We start from the raw sequence: 19,029 nt of genomic DNA on the forward strand, positions 1-19,029 counted from the left end.
TTTGTTTACTTTCCCTTAACGTCATTTTTTAAATTCTCTAATTCCTCCATTGTCTAAGTTCCCCTTAAAGTACAGGTAATAATAATTAATAACAATAATAATAATAATAATAATAATAATAATAATAATAATAATAATAATAATAATAATAATAATAATAATCATTTCGGCATTACATTAACTTGGTCTAGCCTTGTAATCAAGAACCTGCCGGTTACTATGCCTAATATTAACTAGCTCATTTTTACATTCATTTGGTGCTCTGCCATATTTGGCAGGTCTTATGGCATCCAGTATTTTAGAGCTGCCTATTCTCAGCTCTTCTCTTAATTTGAAAATAACTGTCACCCTGTTTCATTTGATGGAGAAAAACGCGCTTTTCCTTACTCTCTGTGCTTTTCCCAATAAGCGTCTTATTAGGCCTAGGTAATTAATTATGCAAAACCAAGGCCTAACTAAAAAATTAAAATTGTCATAGTATGTAACTCAAGTTAAAATAACACTTTTCATTACTCGTGCAGCTTAATCAAATATTATATGTCATTTTAAACGACCCATTGGTATTAACATAGTAACATCTATGTATTTTTAAAAATTCGACAGCGACGTTCTCTCAGAAGTTGTTTTGTAGACGTTTATCTGTTGATGACCTTTTGACCTCCTGAATTCTGCAATGAGATTTTCGGGTCGATTCAGCCGAGACGGCCCGAGTGGAGTTTCATGTAAATGTTTCGTACGGAAAAAAAAATCGCTGGCGGGGGTTCGAAACTCTCGCTGTGCAAACCGTTTGTGTCCTTGGGCAAGGCAATCTACGGCCAATGGTTAGAAAACGAATCATATCACCGCCTCCAACTTAATCCTTATCACCAATCAGTCTCCCCATACCAATACTCCAGGGCACTTAGCTAGATACAATGAGCTACTCAGAAAAAGTCAGATTCTTGATTGCCACAGGACTGTAGATGGTCGTACTTTTATAAACTAAAAAGCCAGAAAAATGATTTTTTTTTTAGCAATGTCTCACGGGCCTCATTTAAATCTTTGACGGGCCGAAGTTGGCCAGCTGGCTGGGGGTTGCATACCAAGGGAGTTCATTAATTACTATCGATTACCTACTTACTTTTATATAATTTAAATCTATATACTAATATTTTTCTTGGGGGGGGGGGGCATCCTAATTACAGAGACTATTTGATTTTCCAATACAAAATCAGGTATTTACATGTATAATTTAATACTTTTGCGTACGGTATTTGTTTCTTTTTATGAGATAAGAGAGGGATTTTTTTATAATACAATATTCCATTACTAAAATAGTCTTTTTTCTTCTGGAATTATGGCCTAGATCAAATGAACACTGCTGTTTTTTTCTGGCATAAATAAAGGTGTTTGAAAACCTCATATCTTGCGTCGTATAAAAGGTTGGATTTTACGAATATTATCAACTTGCATTAGCAGTTCCTAATCATAGCTGATTGTTTACTTCGAGAAGTTACGTCACTAGCTGGTATTACGATACGCCATTGAAGTTCCTACAAAAGCTATTATTTAAACTAAGCTCACAAACAATTAGCTGCATTACTATGGGTTTTGATACATTATAATTATAAGCCTATTTAAATACTATAATATTAGCAACAAATTCTAAGAAATACAAAAAAAAATCATAAATATTTGTGTGTTTGAAAAAAATAAACATGGCCTTTCATATAAGGTAAAATACGCCCTCAAATCCAAACGACAGAAATTGAATATGGGACGCCAACTTATTTTGGTATTGTGCGCACTGAGAGCAATAAAAAGATTATATTTAACAGAATTCACGGAGTAAGTAAAGGACTGAAACCCAGGCTATGACGCATCATGATATTAGGATGTAATGAAAATCAGTGCGATCAGTTCTGTAGTGAGTTTTCCTTAAAGAGTACAGACACTAGCTCCTAATCGCACCTATATTTTAAAAACATAATTGATTCCAATTTTGGCGAATTATTTGCGAGCTGTCACATACAGGCCTGGCATTGTAATCGATTGTTACACTTGATACGTCTGCTCCAGCCAATCACAACGAAAGAGTAGTCCAATGTAAACGATAAAAGCTCAGGTCTCCAAATATATGATATTCATTTTATTTCAGGCTTGGTCTTTGCAGAACACTTTTAAGTAAGTATGAAATACCGCAATAACAAGGTAGGTATTTTTAATATATTAATAGTATCCAATGTTATACCTGAGAATTTTAAAGTTTTGATTGAACCCAGACAATTTTGAAAAAAAAAGATACAGGCTTATATTACGAAAATTATATTGAAAATATAATATTTAAAAAATAAAATAATTCCAGTGGCACACAGAACAGGATTTCTTGTGCTATTGATAGTTTATTAAAATTTGAGGCTTCAAATTACCTTAATATTATTTTCTAGGTTCAATATTATTTTTCTAAGTTCCAAACATACGAAGTTCATTTTTTAGATTGAATCCACAGTTCCGTCCCCGAAAGCTATTAAAAAATCAGCTGACTTATATATAAACTTTCAAAGGGTTCAAATGTGTTTGCAATATTTTAAATAATTAAAAAAATCAGTACCACAAAGTCAGTTACTAACCGATTGCCGATACAACGTTTATACTACAATTTTTATTACCATAAAACAAAACAACCCAGGTTGTTTATTTCATTCATAAATTGGTAAATATGACTGACACAGTCGGTTCTATATTGGTATTGTTTTGCATTTGATTTTTGGCAGTCACCTTGCCTATTCTGCGTTGATTCATTTCTTGGAGCACTGTTTCTGGATTGCTTATAATTTTTGATTTTCTTTTCTTCGATATTAGTAAAGTAATTTTAAATAAATATTTTGTTGCATTGTGAAATTAGTCTTCATTAATGACTTTCATTTGTTCCACTATAATCCTCCAAATATTGTTCGTATTTTGTAAAACTACTAAATTTCTTCTAAATTATTATTAGGGCAACTCCATAAATTCGGACTTATATTTCGGTAGCTTTCTTGCTTAATAATATATGCAGTAAAAAGGCTATACTTAGATTCATGTTACTTTAATATTAAACATTCCAGTTTGTACTAATGTCATGTCAATTTTTATTTTATTTTTTTTAACATTAGTGGTTGTAGAAAAAATTGCCAAAACTTGTCCGTGACGGACGTACGCAGAAAAAGACATATTTTTTGAAGTGGAAATTTAAATAGAAATATGTTTTTCAGTCCACATTAAAAAACACCACTGCACGTAATAAAGACATCCTAAATTAATAAATGATGAAATTATTAAAAATTGGAAGATGCATCATGTCTGTCAAAATTGGCCAAAATGTTTGTGACAGACGTACATTTACACTGTGACGGACGTACTTGCCTGAACGTGACGGACGTACACAATGGTAAAAAATAGGAAAACAAGATTTTTTTTTTCTGTATTTGAATTACTTTGATATTTGAATTACAAGGACATTGTAGTGTTTTACTCATTATTGGGTGCTTCAATCCACATTTTTAGTTACAAAACATAAGACAAACATTTAAAAGGGTCATTCCATGCAAACTCAACAAATACATTTCACCATAGGTCATAGATTTTCTTTCACATCTGTCAGTGTGCAAAAAATAGAAAAATGTATGAGCCATGGTGGATGTAATGCAATTGTTGAGTTGGCATGGAAGGACCCAAGAGCTTTTATAATCACACATACTGACCTTATGCCCTAATCATTTTTATTTGATACTCCATAAATTTGAAGAGCACCATGATATTAAATTATTATTTATTATTTATTTATTTATTTATTTATTTGTCTTGTCGGGGTCAAACTGAGACAAACTCTGCTTCTATTTTTTTTTCCCTATTAATAAATATTGACGTTGATGTTCGCCTAATTTATATATTAACATTATATTTTGATTAATTAATTATAAATTATAATAATAAAACTTACTCGAAATAAAGCGAAAAAAAATGTTTCAACAAGACTTGAAAGCTTGAACTGTGAAGCGATGTCTTTCTGGCAACCTATTTGTGCTAGGTCAAAGTGTATATTACAACAATGTAAACCAAGTATAATTCGAACATTTTATACAGCCGTTTACTTGTTTTCTCAATTACATTTTTATATTTAGTTGTTCTTGTTTATTTGTTTTATTTTTTCTTTTATTTATTCTTGCTGTCTTTTCAATTCTTATCTCACAAAAAATTATATATGAATAATAATGAATTATCGTATCTTCCATTCTTTAATCACTCATTTGAGGAAAACCATAATAATGACTTAAAAACCAATTGGTCCAATGATTATATTTAGATAATATAATATCATGCAGACTCCAAAAAGACTGAGAAGCCATGATTCAATATTTCGTTCTTTATTCGAACGTTATTAGGAATGAAAAATAATTTTGTCCATAGGGACCAAATACCAGAATTGAAGTAACTTAACTAACCAATAAAAAGCGAGAAACCGGTATAATTGACCAATCAAGGCAAACAAGGTGTGACATATTAATAATAAATTAACAGCATACCTTAAAACAAAATCAATCTTGATATAGTGTGAACACACTGTTAATATGGATAAATAAATAAATAAACTAGATGTTAATGGCTAGTTGAACAATGCAAGTTCTTAAGATGCTCTTAATCGGTATTTAAACATGGTTTATAGCGCCTAATAGCCAGGGATTTTTTAAATAATAATTCAGACCAATGTCTAGGGAAGTTAATAACTTTAGCATTATTGGATATTAAAGAATGATAATTAGAACCCTGAGCATCATAATAATCACCATTATTAGGTAAATTATGCATAGCTAGGATATGTTGAAAACCATCACATGAATTTATGTGGTCAATATAACACTATTAGGTCGAGTTGAATGTTCTTTTATTCTAATTGTTAGACATTGGTCTGTTTTCCCAACATAATTTTTATTGCAGCCAGGACAGAAATACGGTATTCTTTAGGCGTTAAGTCCTTAGTTGAAACAAAGTTTAACATTTTCTTAGATTGCCAAATTGTTATGAATTTAACATCCTTAACTAGGTGTCTCTTGACTTTCTTTATATACCTGTACACAATTGATTGTCCCCCTTTGCTCTAGTATATAAAAGTCTTACCTATATTTTAATATCATCATTAGGAGGTGCAGAAGTTTGTGTTGTTTTAGATAGATTATGTTTAAGGTTATGGGGAATATGGTTAGTTACTTTCAATGGGAACCCATTCCATGACATATACTGTTTAACTGTGTAGATTTCATTATTTTAAAGTAATGACCTAAATTGTAACACTTCTGAAACTACTTTTAATCCTTGATAGTGATGATAGATATGATGATAAGGTTGATATGCTAATTAATCACCTTAACACCAGATCTACTATACTTGATTAAAATGTAAATACTATAACAGAATTTTACACCCGGCGTACCTCACTAAAAAAATTCAAATTATCTTTATTACATCTAAACATTCGGAGTCTCGTTTACAAAGTTGACGTATTTGAAAGTCTTCTGAATACAATTCATATTAAGTTTTTAGTAATATGGCTCTAGGAGACCTTGCTAAATTAAAATAAACCGTTTCTGTTTTTACATGAGTATACCTATTTTTTTGCAAGAAATAGACAATCTAACATAGGAAGAGGGGTGGGAATATTTATTCGCAATGAATTTAATGCTCGTCTTCGCACTGATCTCGCCCTTCTTAAAGAATGTAATGATTCTATATTTATTGAAATAATACAAAAAAAAAATAATTATTCACACTGTATATAAACCTCCTGATACTAATATAAATAGTTACTCTAAATGCATAGATTAATTAATAACTACAATTATTATGAAAAACAAAATATGCAACCTAATTGGAATTTTGAATTGCAACCTAATTTTAATATTGATTTGCTTAAATTCCATAATCATAACGTAAGCAATACTTACTTAGACATTATTTTTTTTCATTCATTCTATCCAACTGTTTCCAAACCAACTCGCATTACTACTAACACTGTAACACTAATAGACCACTTCTACACTAACCAAACTGAATCAAGTATAGTGTCTGGTGTTCTGGTTTCCGATATCACTGATCATTTGCCCATTTTCCAGTTTATTGACAATGATTTTGACAAATTGAAAACCCAGGAATGCTCTTCTTTGTTTGTTATAAACAATATGAATTCCTTTTGTAATAGATTATCTTTACAATAGTGACCCAAAATTCTCTTTTGATACCTTTATTGACAAATTTCTTTCTATTCATAATAAACATTTAAACTTCAAAATGCTTCAATACACAAAAGGTCAACTTTCAACCTCTATATTAGCATTATTTTACGTTTCTAAATCTACACATAGTTATTATTCAAAAAAGCAAATCTAAGTCACTTCACATTCCTTTTGTAAAACTGAGTAAAAGTCATTTTATTATTTCTATATACGGACCGAAATTATGGAATGATACTAATGATAAGTTTAAAATTGTAATAATATCTATATTTTTAGAAAGCAGATGAATAATTGTAGGCCTACCATTTATAAGTTCTTACCTCTGTAAGTTTATATCTTACTTATATACTGTCCTATTATTATTTATCAATTAGTGATTATTTATTTATTTGTCTTGTTGGGTCAAACTGAGACAAACTCTGTTCTATTTTTGATCCCAATTAATTAATTTTGATGTTGGCCTAATTTATGTATTACCATTATATTTTTGATTAATTAATTGAATAAATGTTACTCGAAATGAAAAAGAACATCCATCATTCATCATATGAACATATTACTGATGTTTTTAAAGGTTAAAACCCATTTTCTTATAGGACTACTGATGATTTATGAACATCAACCTGAATTTATAAAATAAAATGTATGTGACTGGATACTATTATACTTTATATTAACAAGGAAAATTATTAATAATATTTGATTAAGTTCCTTCATTTAATTATTATTATTAATTTAATATTATTAAACTGAGCCTTATTGTAGTAAATGTAAAATGGTGTCCAGTAAGTCAGTATCCCATCCCATTCCCAGTTAATCGATTAATAGCAATCAAAATATACAAACACTTTTCATTAATCATCTAAATTAAAGTCAAAGTTAATTAGTTAAATGCATGACTATGATAAAACATATTTGTAATATGACAGAAAATGTTGCTATAAAAAAATCTTTATTTAATCTTGAATAAATTAGCCTTTTAATGTAGTTACCTTATAGCTAGTATTATGTGACGGACGTACATTTAGTTAGTGTTCTATTAGTTAATTAAGAATATCTTCTTTTTTTCATTTACATTTCATTCATTACATATACCCTTAAATTAATAAATTAGTAGCAGGGTTATTTTAGGACACCCTTAAGCACAAGATGAATAAAAGTTCCATTTTTTTCGTGACGAATGTACATAAACAAGTAATTTCTAATTAATTGGGTTTTAAACTATAATTACTATGAATTTTCAAAATTGTGATTAGAATTTTTTTTTTAAACAACATTTATTTCTGTCCTGCAGGATAATTTAAACTATATTTGCTTCACGGTTTCCATTATTGACGACCGGATAAAATATAAATTTAGGCGTGCGTGCGTGCGAACAAAAAGTTTTAACAAATCGTAGCAGTCAATACAAAATAATCTAGCTGCTTTTGGTTGCGGCGATAAGAGCGAAAGTGGGAAGATGAAAGAGAGTAAAGCTTTAGCACCTTAGGACCTAAAACGGTTTAGCTCCAGAGTGTAAATGAAACTTAACAACTGAAAAATCAAAACAACAGACAGGCCAGAAATGCGTACGTGCATATCCTACAAACACACGTGTTGTCACACAAATGCACGTGTGTGCATATGACTTTACAATGTAATTGTGGGACCTTAGCAACGATATCCAAGGGGTAGAGCCTAGCGAAAAGGTATATTACTTTGTTCTTCGGATGGAACCTTAAGTCGTTTATCTCGTGTGTATAATAGCTTAAGTACACGAGAATGCTTTCAGTAGGCCTACACTTCGAAAAAGTTGGGAATTTTCTCCCTGTGACAGAACAATATAAGCGCTGCAATTCCACTGCAGGGACCCAATCTAAACAATTCCTTATTTAATTTTAACAATATATACACTTACATTTTCTTCTTTAAATGCGCATAGATTGACATATACCTACTATTGTTATAATACTACATGTGCATACTGTAGTGTATAGGGCCATTGGAGAATTACGGTATTGTTACAAAAAATATGTATATGCAAACATTGTTCATAGTGTATAATATTTTGATATCACACCTCCCATGGGCAATATATCTATTAGGAGACGCAGCTACTACCTTGGTCATTGAATACTGTACACCTAAACCGGATATGGGCCAGATTGTCGAAATCCAGTTTGCCGAATGACAGATTGCCGAGTCCCCTTTGCCGAAACCCAGTTTTCCGACTCAAAATCTATGAATTCCAGTTTTCCGAAACCCAGCTTGCCTAAAACCCACTTTCCGAAAGTCAATTAGAAGTAGCGAAACATTAACAACATAATAACATTCACGATGGAGTACTGTTTTACAATGACTGCATCTGTATGAAACGGTGGAGCCAGTGGGGAGTCAGGGCCCAGGGCCTGCTGGCCTGCCGAAATTACGACGAATTTGACAATAGAAGTCATTCCAACGTGACGATGCGGTCACTGCATATATTCGTATAATAAATAACGGCTTATTGTAGTGACTATTAATTTTTTGGTCTTATTCTATAAATTTAACTTGATTAACAATTCGGTTATCAGCAAAAAAAGAGAGGTTCGACCCCGACAATACAATATAAAAACAATATAAAACAATGTAAATCAAAAAACAAAGTTAATACTAAAAGTAAAACAACTGTTTACATCCTTCGTTTTACAATAAGTCAATATATACCAAAACAAAATAATTAATTAAATATGTTTATGTGCCATGGCCTTAAATAAAACTGATTTACAATGTTTATCAAAAATCATACAAATTTCTTTATCTTTCTTGATTTTCCAGAAGTAGATGATGTTCCTGTGAACCTTCAACAAAAATATCCCAAAAATATTCATTAATATTACATAAATCATTTTGCAGATTGGTAAAGCATATATTTCTTATGAGGCGGATAAACTTTCACAATCAAAGAGGAAATGATCAAGTAATTCTATTTTGTTACTTTTGCAGATAACACAATGGCCAGAATAATTATCTGACCATGACCGTGTAACAACAATAACTAAACTTTTGGAAGTATAGCTTGTATTAATTTTAAGAAGAGTATTGACTAACACATTATTTTTAATCATAAACGCCGTGTTTATAACAGTAAAGTATTATAATATTTTATTTTTTTATTGTGTTTATAACCTAATCCTGAAGCATACATAAATAACTGCTTCGTTGTTGCATACAGTTTCTCCTCCAGTAGAATTATATTTTTTCTAACCTTGAGGGATGAATGAGTCTTTATGATCACATTTCAATAGTAATTATTTGTTGTAATTCTACATTTACAATGAATTTAATAGGCGTTAATGTGCGTATATAATAAGCATCCATTTGAGTATATAGGTATCCATTTTACACAAAAAAATTAATAAAAAAAATGCCTCCTTCGAATATAAACGCCTCTCCCCGAATAAACACCCATTCAAATTATTCTAGCTCAACAATAAACGCCGGGAACCTTTATTTGAATAAATACGGTAGATGTATTAAATTTAGTACGAAATTGTGTTACAGTACGTTTGGTATTTTTGAGAAATAGTACTTAGTGTTTGGCAATTTGAGTGATTAATTTTATGTAGTACGACAGTAACTTCCATTTGGCAAGTTATCTACAGAGTACTTTTTCGGGCATGTTACTGTAATAAAAAGTCAGGAATATTTATACCTCCTTTTTACCATGCAAGATCCTTCGCTTTCCAAAGAAAACACTACGCTAATTTAATAACTTTAGAAATAACATCTTCTGGCACATCGATCATTAAATGCATTAGACATTATTACAGATATCCTGAATACGACTGAAGCAACTCAATCGAAGACATACGAAAGTGTTCTTTTCAGCATTAAGCATTTAATATATCATTAGACGTTAGTTACGAAAAGCTAAACTCTTTTAAGTGGTAAGTTATAAAACTTTGCACTGCAATTTCATCAATATAAAATTCGATTTGCCAGAGCGAAGAACGTGCAAGGTCGATACACAATTAAAGAAAATCAAATTACAATCTAGACACGCAGCTCCTTAGAGGTAAAATAAAAAAAATTGGTAAAACTAACACGAATTTTATTATCAGTAAACAATTCGACCGTGTTAGCTTACGTAATTAGACATTCGGTCCATTAATGACCCCATTATTATACATAATTATGTTCGATCTAATTTCTGCTTTTTCTTTTATTCTGTACCATCTGTGTTTAGCTGAACAAATTGAGCTATTAATTGCACATTACAATCGCTTTCTATGTATAGGCCTATTTAGAAGATGAACATGTAATAATATTTACAATAGATACACATGGAATAATAACGTACTACAATAATTATAATAACATAAGTCTGCTTGATACAACTATACACATGTAATAATATTATTGCGCCTATTTTGTGTACCTTTGTTCATTTTTTGTACAGTATCTTTTCGTATTTTAAATATTGTATATAGAATATGTGATTTATTCTTGATGTTTTTCATCAATTGTAAATTTAAAAATGATTACTTTGTTGCAAATAAATAAGGAGATTAGATGAAATAATTGTGTTGTCGCCATCGACATTCGGAAAAATCCGGAAAAACATTGGGCCGTAGCCTACGGTCTTACGACCGTCGGTCGACGGACTCATCTCTGCTCCCCGTGAGCGCTTGTCGACGAAAACGCCATCTGCAGCTGATTGTAGGTGACAGTCTAACAATCTATTCTCTTTGTTCATTAATATTTTTGTTTGATTGTTTTGTTTTTGTTTTTTTTTAAATTATGATTGTTTTTGTAATGTATTTTTCTTGTTCATCATCATTTGCTAAATTATACAATCATTTTAAATGAGTAATCTATTGTTTTAATCGTATTTTTAGAGTGATTTCCCGATTTTGTTGTATATTTTTTGGCTTATGAGGAATTTGCTTAAAGAAAATCGCGTTTTTTATATTGTTGTAGTTTGGAAATATGTCACCAGCAAAGACATGGACTGTGGCCCTAATTCTAATACTAAATATTAAGATTGGGTCAGGCCAGTCGACAAGGCCAGATCGTGAGTATTAATTTGAACTTTCACACTGTTGGGGTGGGGATTTTGTTTTAGGTCCACTTCTCCGCTAACACAGACGTCACATTTATGAGGAGGACGTTCTCCCTAATATTTTGACCTGTATTTAAAGTGGCCAGTGCAATATTTAATGCTGGGCCCTTTGGTGTGAAGCTGCTAAGGGTCCCCATTGAATCAAGAGAAAAACCTGGACCGGTGGGGTACGCGGGTTGAGTCCCCAAAGCATTTGAATTCTGAAGACACTAAATCACGTTCAAAAAATTAATCATAAGAAGTGCTTTACATTCCTCGTCTCCATTAAAAGTTATTCTTAATTATAGTTTGAGAAGATCGTGTAATTTTCGTGTATTTAATTGTAAATTGGGGGCTTATCAAATTTGAATAGTGCCTTGGATGGAACCACTCCACCAACTGTCTCCGTTATTGTATAACTGATAGTCCTCCCCATTAATTCTAACCTATTTAACCGAGAATAGAACGTCCTTCATGAATCTGTTGTCCAGGCTCAGTCTCTTACTATTTTCAAGAGGGGGATACTAAATTAAAATTCCGCCTGCTTGCATCAATTTCCAAAAGTGCTCCAGTCTTCAATTAATGAAGTTTGCACATTAACGGAAGAAGGGAAGACAAAAGAGGTACTGTAAAACATAATTTTAAAAATTATATCACTTTATGAAAGGCTTCAGTACAAATTTAATAAAACAAATAATATCGTAAGACCTTTTAGATAAATATATGTAATAATGAAGCTTAAATCTCGTATGGTACTTCAAGAGAGGCCCAAGAGGCTCAGCCTCATTCAGTCCCTGAATTATTCTCACCAAACCACAAGAACCATCTAATACATGCAACTGCCGAAAGAAAGAAGAATTTCCCCTATCAGGAAAATGCCTTGCATCGTCTATTATCTACAAGGCCACCGTAATCAAAAATTTTCATTCCGTACACCAATTCCATGCCTACCAAGCACACTTTCATATCCCTCGTTTCCGTCTCCAACTTTGACATTCAAATCCCCCATTACAATAAGAATGTCATACTTATATATATTGTCAACAGTTGCTTGTAACTGATAATAATTTATTTTATGATCAGTTTTTTTTTATTTATTTTTATGATTAACTGTAATATAAATTCACTTTTAAATGTTATAATAATTATAGAAACTAAATCAGTGTATGGTATCGATGTTGCCATATGTTCTTCAACACATCAATGTCAGTTAAAGAACCGATGTGGAATGCCTCCACAAGATGGGGATACATGTGGATGTGATGCTGCGTGTGAATACTATGGAGATTGTTGCTATGACTACTCGTCTGCGTGTAATTCTTCTGAATTAATTCCTTCAACGGAATATTCAAGTCAGCTACAATGTGTGACAAGGGATTCAATTTTTTCTGATGGATTTTACACAATAGGACTGTGCAGAGACGACAGTAACGTTGATATCGAAACAATCAGTAAATGTGAAAAACCTGCTCTAAATGACATTCTCTTGACAATCATTGTATCAGATGCAGACGATAACATCTACAAGAATGTGTATTGTGCTCTATGCAACGGTGTGCCAATATCTGAGCTGACTGCGTGGGAGATTACTTTCACATGTCGTGATGAAGGTCATCGTGAAGAACTTCACGAAAGAATCGAAACAGTTTACGAACCTGGAGCTACTAATCCACCACCAGTAACAACTAAACCACCTTCTCTTATACACAAACAATTAGGCAATGCTTTAGCCTGTGATAATTTTCATTTTGGACCACCACAAGGTAAACCGGATTTAAGGAGAAATTGCAATTCAAAAGCAAAACTAGAATGTGATGAAACCTACTCTAATGAAAGAGTGGTTCATGCTTGTAGAACAAAGTACAAGGGTATTGTTTATGGTAAAAGAGGTGTCTATATGAACCCACATTGCGCAGTTTGTAACAATGATTACTTCTATATATGTTATAACAAGACTAATTCAGTTAAGGATGATTTCAGGGTAACACCATTGACAATGATAGTTGACTTTTCATTGGAAAGTAGTGTTAGTGTTCGTTCGCCTTACGAAACTTACGTCATCACTGAAGGGGTCAGCTGTGCTGCTGGTGAAGTTTATGATCCATTTACCGAAAAGTGTCTTCAAGTAAAGTGTAAAAGTGGATTTACACTCCGTGGATTCAACTGCGTTGCAGCTGTAACATCATCCAATTGCGGTGGCGCTGCCATGCAGGTACCAAACAAACTATTTTGTCTATGTAAATTGCAGGAACAATCAATGCATATTGAATATCAATATGTAAGTGTTGAGGATAATTTTAAATCTGTAGATATATTTACAGAAGGTCTTATTTCCTTTGGTGTCAACTACTCGAAGAAGACTTTAAAATATACAAATATGACAAATATAAGAATTTTAATAACAACAATAGATTGTCAGTTAGCGCAAGATATATCTGATTTAGCGATTAGTGTATTCAACAAAACTATTGATACAGAATTAAGCGTTGTGACCCTCAAACAAAACTGCTCAACGAACGCAACACCAACTAAGCTACTCTGTGACTATGACAGGTTTCTGCTTACAGATGAAGTATCTGTAAATTTCGAAAATACAACACGAACAGTAAGTAACGGCAACTTTTCTACGCTGGTTCCTAATGAAGGATATATTTTGGAGATCGTCCATCAGGTTGCCAATGAGTCATCTATTTGCAGTAGTTTCTCTATATCGACATGCAAAGTTTGTCAGCAGCTTCAACTGGATGAATCTTTGTTCCTACATCAAAGTAATGGCACTCTAGTTCACGAATGGTCAGGAACAGTTTTTGAAGAAAATGAATTTGTTTTATCAAATTACTCAAACGCCAGCACCGTTGTTGTGTGTTCTTTTCTAAATCAGACTGGATTTAAAATCGTACAAACCCAATTCTTTAATTATGATGGTGCCCTACTAATCATCAGTGTCGTTGGCACAATTCTCTCACTAATTGGTCTTCTCATTACGATAATTCTACGTGTTATCTTTGAAAAGCTAAGAACACTTTCTGGAAAGATCATCTTAAATATTTCCATCTCTTTGTTCTTTGCTTTGCTGTTGACTTTAGTTCAAGGATATTTTACTGAATGGAAAAGATTTTGTGAAATAGTCGCCGCCATCCTGCATTATTTGTGGCTTGTATGCTTTTTATGGATGAATGCAATGGCATTTGAATTTTTTCGAACTTTCCGGGTTTTCAGAGCTTCGCCCAGAAGTGAGAACTCTCAGAAAAAGACATTTGTCACATACTTTATATACAGTTGGGGAGTTCCTGCAGCATATGTTGGAATTATTGTGGGCATGACATTTTGTGAATGCACAAGTTTAAACCTGATGTACGGCGATGATTCTGTTTGTTGGATTCGAGATGAAGTTGCATCATTCTTTGTGTTTGGTATTCCATTAGCAGTGATTCTTCTACCAAATCTCATACTATTCGTGGCAACAATTAGAGGCATTCATGAGGCTAGGAGATCTACTGCCATTGTGAGTGATAAGACCCAATATAAGCAGCTAACAGAGGAAATGGTCATCTATATACGGGTTAGTGTTGTTTTTTTTGGGGGGTTTTTTTTTTATTTGTATGTAAAATTAAGTTAAAACCATGTCATACAAATCTCTCCCTTTTCACAGCTTTCGCTTCATCGGGTGAGTGACTTTACTAGCTGAGAAACACTATTACCTTTCAAAAATAAACAAAGTGTATATTTTGGCGGCTATAACTCGAATTTGCGTGTTCCCATTCTAATGTTAGGATTAAAGTGCGATCTCATTATGTATTATTAATCATTAACACTAATCCATTTACACTCTTTAAATACGTTTTCAATGTTTTGTTATTACAGATTTCAACAGTGATGGGATTATCCTGGGCGTTTGGTTTTCTCGCGTCGTTTATCGATCACGTGATATTGTGGTATCTCTTCACAATTCTGAATTCCCTTCAAGGGGTTTTCATCTTCTTAGCATTCAATATCACACATTCAATAAGGAAAATACCAACATCTGGAAAGCAGAAACAAACGTCTTTGACATCAAGAACCAGAGATACTTCATTATCAACTCCTACAAGCAACTGAGTGTTGTAGATGGAAACAAGATGACCAGGGAAGATTCTACTCTTCTTGTTGTCAAGTGCAGCATTGCCACCCAACTTCAAGATTTCAGCAGTCAAGTACCGTACTCGAGTACAGCAGCCATGTAGACTGGGGCACCAACATCGACCCAAAATGCATAGTTACCCTTTCGCAAGAATCTGTGAACACGACCAAAAGGGGACTGAAGTCAAGCACGACTTGATTGGCTCTTGGCCTTTCCATTAGCTTTTCCTCCTCTACCACGTCCACACATAATTATTTTCTTATAATTCTCATCAAGAAAAAAGAATCAATCAAGGAACAGAGAGAACCTAGACTTGTCCACAGGACAAGGAAGACAAAGAGGGAGATTCGCAAAAAACAGGGTTACAAAACGGACAGGAGAAAATGTATAAAAATAAATATAAGTGAAAGTTACTCGAAAAGTAAACCTACATAATAGAATTTAAAAGTTTAAAATTAAAAAAAATATATTTCATTAATTTTCTTGTAATTATTTTATATATTTATTATATAGGCCTATAAACTATGTATTTTTTATATTATATATATATATTATTATTATTATTATTATATTTATATTATTCAGGTGAAAATTTATTTTATTCAGTTTGAATAAAAATTTACAGATTAAGGGGTAAGGAAAGGCGGATCAGTCTATGTGGGTTCATTTGTGGCACAGAAAATACTAAACGACGATATAAGGGAGAGTTTCGAAGTATTGTTGCTAAAGATTTTGAAACCGGTTTGTAGACAAATTTATGAAGAAGCTTAAGACGCTGGGCGTTATCGTCAAAGATAAACCCATGTGATCCAATTTCAAGAGCACTTTGTATCCAGAGCCAAGAATGTCCGAAACTAGAGAGGCATACTTATTGCATTTGTAGGAATGGGCCTTTTCAATGCCAATTTAAAATGGCACAGTTCGAATATGATGATTTTTTTTTCCAGCAAAATATACATAAATCGGGGATTAGGTTAGTGGGAGAGCATTCCAGATGGATCAGTCTGGTGTGTGGGAAATCCTGCGCTCTTGGTGAGATCAGAAAAAAAATTGAGCCCAATGTGTGGCAGCATTGATAAGCTTCTATCATTCCGACCAATCACAAAACAGTACTATTCTCCATACAAAACTGCAGGTATTAAACAAGTATTGAATTTTTGGTCCTCTTTACAATTGAACAAAAAAAAAATTTTTTCTGCATTTCATTTGAATGTAGGACTAAAACCACCCTAGACAATAACCACCCGGACAAAAACCACCCACAATGAACTATAACATTATACATGTTAAAGTGGGGTTGGTAGTGGGATGGACAATGTTGGGCGGGCTTGTTTTTATCTTGCTCTACCATAGAAGTATTTAACACTTTGTTATACATTACATATATTATACGACTTTAATTCATAAATGTAGTATTTAAGTTTTAAAAATAAAATTAATGTAAGGCCTATGTGACATTTTGTAATAATTTTCGCACTTTGTAGGCCTAATACCTATCGCACTTTGTAAAAAACTTGTCCTTTTGTTGCCTTTTGTAACAACGGAGAAGCCGCGCTTTTAACATTTTAAGCATTTGGTTTCTTATAGCTTCCACAAATTTCTTAACAAAGTATGGCTATTTTATAATTTTATTACAAAGTGCGACAGCCTTTGTTATTTGTTTAATTTGTTGTATAGAATTCGCCAAATACAAGAAAATAAGCCACTCTAAATATAGGCTATAACATAAGAGTGACAAATCAATTGTTGCTTTTGTTGATTATTACAATGTGCGAAAATTAAATTTCTACAAAATGCGACAGTACACACGTACAGATTATTTCTCACAATCAAAATTTGACAAGAATCTGAATTAATTTATGGAAGTGTAAAGTTGTTTTGTACCTACAAAAAACAACATACAATCAGCCCTGTAGAGACGAATTGTAATTTGGTACGCAGTGTCAAGTTTTGTGCGCCAAAGAAGGAGGAAGCTGACTTTGTATCAGTTACTAGAGCCAAGCTTTCTTTTACGAGATTTTCTTCAAAAGGAAAACGTTGATAATCATAACGAAATTTACTGCAATATTTTTAGAAATTGTTTCATTTGTGTATGTTGATTAATGTATTAGTTTATTATTTATAAGCACAAAATAAAGAAAGCTTATAATAATTTGCAAAATCTGTTTTGTGAACAGTAAACAAGCCTAGGATCAGTTTATTATTATTATTGTTAATATTATTATTATTATTATTATTATTATTATTATTATTATTATATGCTTTTCAAAAAAAAAGACAGAAAATTAAAATAAAAATATGATTACTATAGTTTCTACTGGTACTATATATTTGATTTCACTGTTTATATTTATTTATAAATATTGTCATTATTTCGGATAACATAAAACAAGGGGAATTCTTATGTACTAATGTATTTTACACACGGTTTGTGACATGACTGATGTCCCCTGTGCTTGCTATTTAATCTTGAGAACAGATAATTACATCAATTTATAATTTCTGAAAATGTTTGTTACATTAACGAATGACGATTGTATTGATAGAGTTGCATAAATAATATGTAATTGTAATAAATATATTCCATTTTAATCAGCAATTAAATTTTCACTTAGTACACATTTTACTTCACTTATGCAATTCTGAATTTTCCATAATATATATACAGTACTTACAGGCCTATGTTTTTCTATTATCGATTGGTAAATTTACTCCTTGTTTTTTTTTTTTCTTTTTTATCAAATGTTTATATTGTTCATTATTGAGTTATGATAGAAGCAGAATTGTTTGATGATTTACTATTAACTGTATATGTAGATTATTCTTTTTTGAAGATGACAGATAAACACTATGTAATATTAATAATTAAATTTCTTTTTAATCAGCAGTTTTTTTTACTTAGTACAAGTTTTACATCACTTAGTGCAATTCCTAATTTTCCAAATGGTTTGCACAAATTATTTAAGATGTTTATACAGTAGTTGTATATGTGTCTATTACTGACTGTTGAATTAATTCCTGTTGGTTTCTTTTTTTTTTTACATGTTTATATTGTTAATTATGAATTATAAGTTTAGAAGAATAATTGCTTAATTATTTACTGTATACTTTGTATGTTCAGTAATGTGTGTATATTTTACATAGTTTATCATATCATACTGGAGCAGCATGATTTGTATATTAATAATCATTGTTAATAATATCCTAATGCAAATAATGGGCCAAATCTATGGAGCGCCTACAGTGCCTTCGTCAGTGCGTATAGCATTCTGCTGCCCATTAACCGTTCGGCGATATATTGCATTCAGCGCATTTGGCATAATGCGGCAGCGAATGTTCATTCGGCGGCGACTATACTCGCCACTTAAAAAGGACTTCAGCAGTGTCGTTCGAAAGCTTTGGTTCTTTTTCTGGCTGTTTATTTATAAAGTTTACATTTTAGCTGTTGCTTATCAAATTTGTATCTTATTGATATCCAACCATTGTTTTCTATACTATTGTTGTTTTTCAGTATTTGCCATTGCCTAATGTATAAATTGTAAACTACATAAATTATATATACTGTGTATGATTAAATGAAGGAAATATTGCTTCAATAT

At 31.9% G+C, this 19,029-nt stretch overlaps 1 protein-coding gene across 1 annotated transcript; it reads left to right on the top strand.

The window, feature by feature from the left end:
• The first annotated feature begins 10,033 nt into the window (after nucleotides 1-10,033).
• Nucleotides 10,034-19,000, top strand: LOC117117531. Its single transcript, XM_033261847.1, has 3 exons — nucleotides 10,034-11,283; nucleotides 12,462-14,872; nucleotides 15,175-19,000. The coding sequence occupies exons 1-3, from the start codon at nucleotides 11,199-11,201 to the stop codon at nucleotides 15,406-15,408; spliced, it is 2,730 nt and encodes a 909-aa protein (XP_033117738.1). The 5' UTR covers nucleotides 10,034-11,198; the 3' UTR covers nucleotides 15,409-19,000.
• The last annotated feature ends 29 nt before the right edge of the window (nucleotides 19,001-19,029 follow it).

Source organism: Anneissia japonica, unplaced genomic scaffold, assembly GCF_011630105.1.
Source record: "Anneissia japonica isolate Jap-2015-1 unplaced genomic scaffold, ASM1163010v1 scaffold288275_len480233_cov166, whole genome shotgun sequence".
Classification (NCBI taxonomy): Eukaryota; Metazoa; Echinodermata; class Crinoidea; order Comatulida; family Comatulidae; genus Anneissia; species Anneissia japonica.

Coding starts and splice junctions, on each gene's coding strand:
- LOC117117531 (XM_033261847.1), top strand. CDS start 11,199: ATGTCACCAGCAAAGACATGGACTGTGGCCCTAATTCTAATACTAAAT. Junction 11,284..12,461: donor CCAGTCGACAAGGCCAGATC/GTGAGTATTAAT, acceptor TAATAATTATAG/AAACTAAATCAGTGTATGGT. Junction 14,873..15,174: donor AAATGGTCATCTATATACGG/GTTAGTGTTGTT, acceptor TTGTTATTACAG/ATTTCAACAGTGATGGGATT.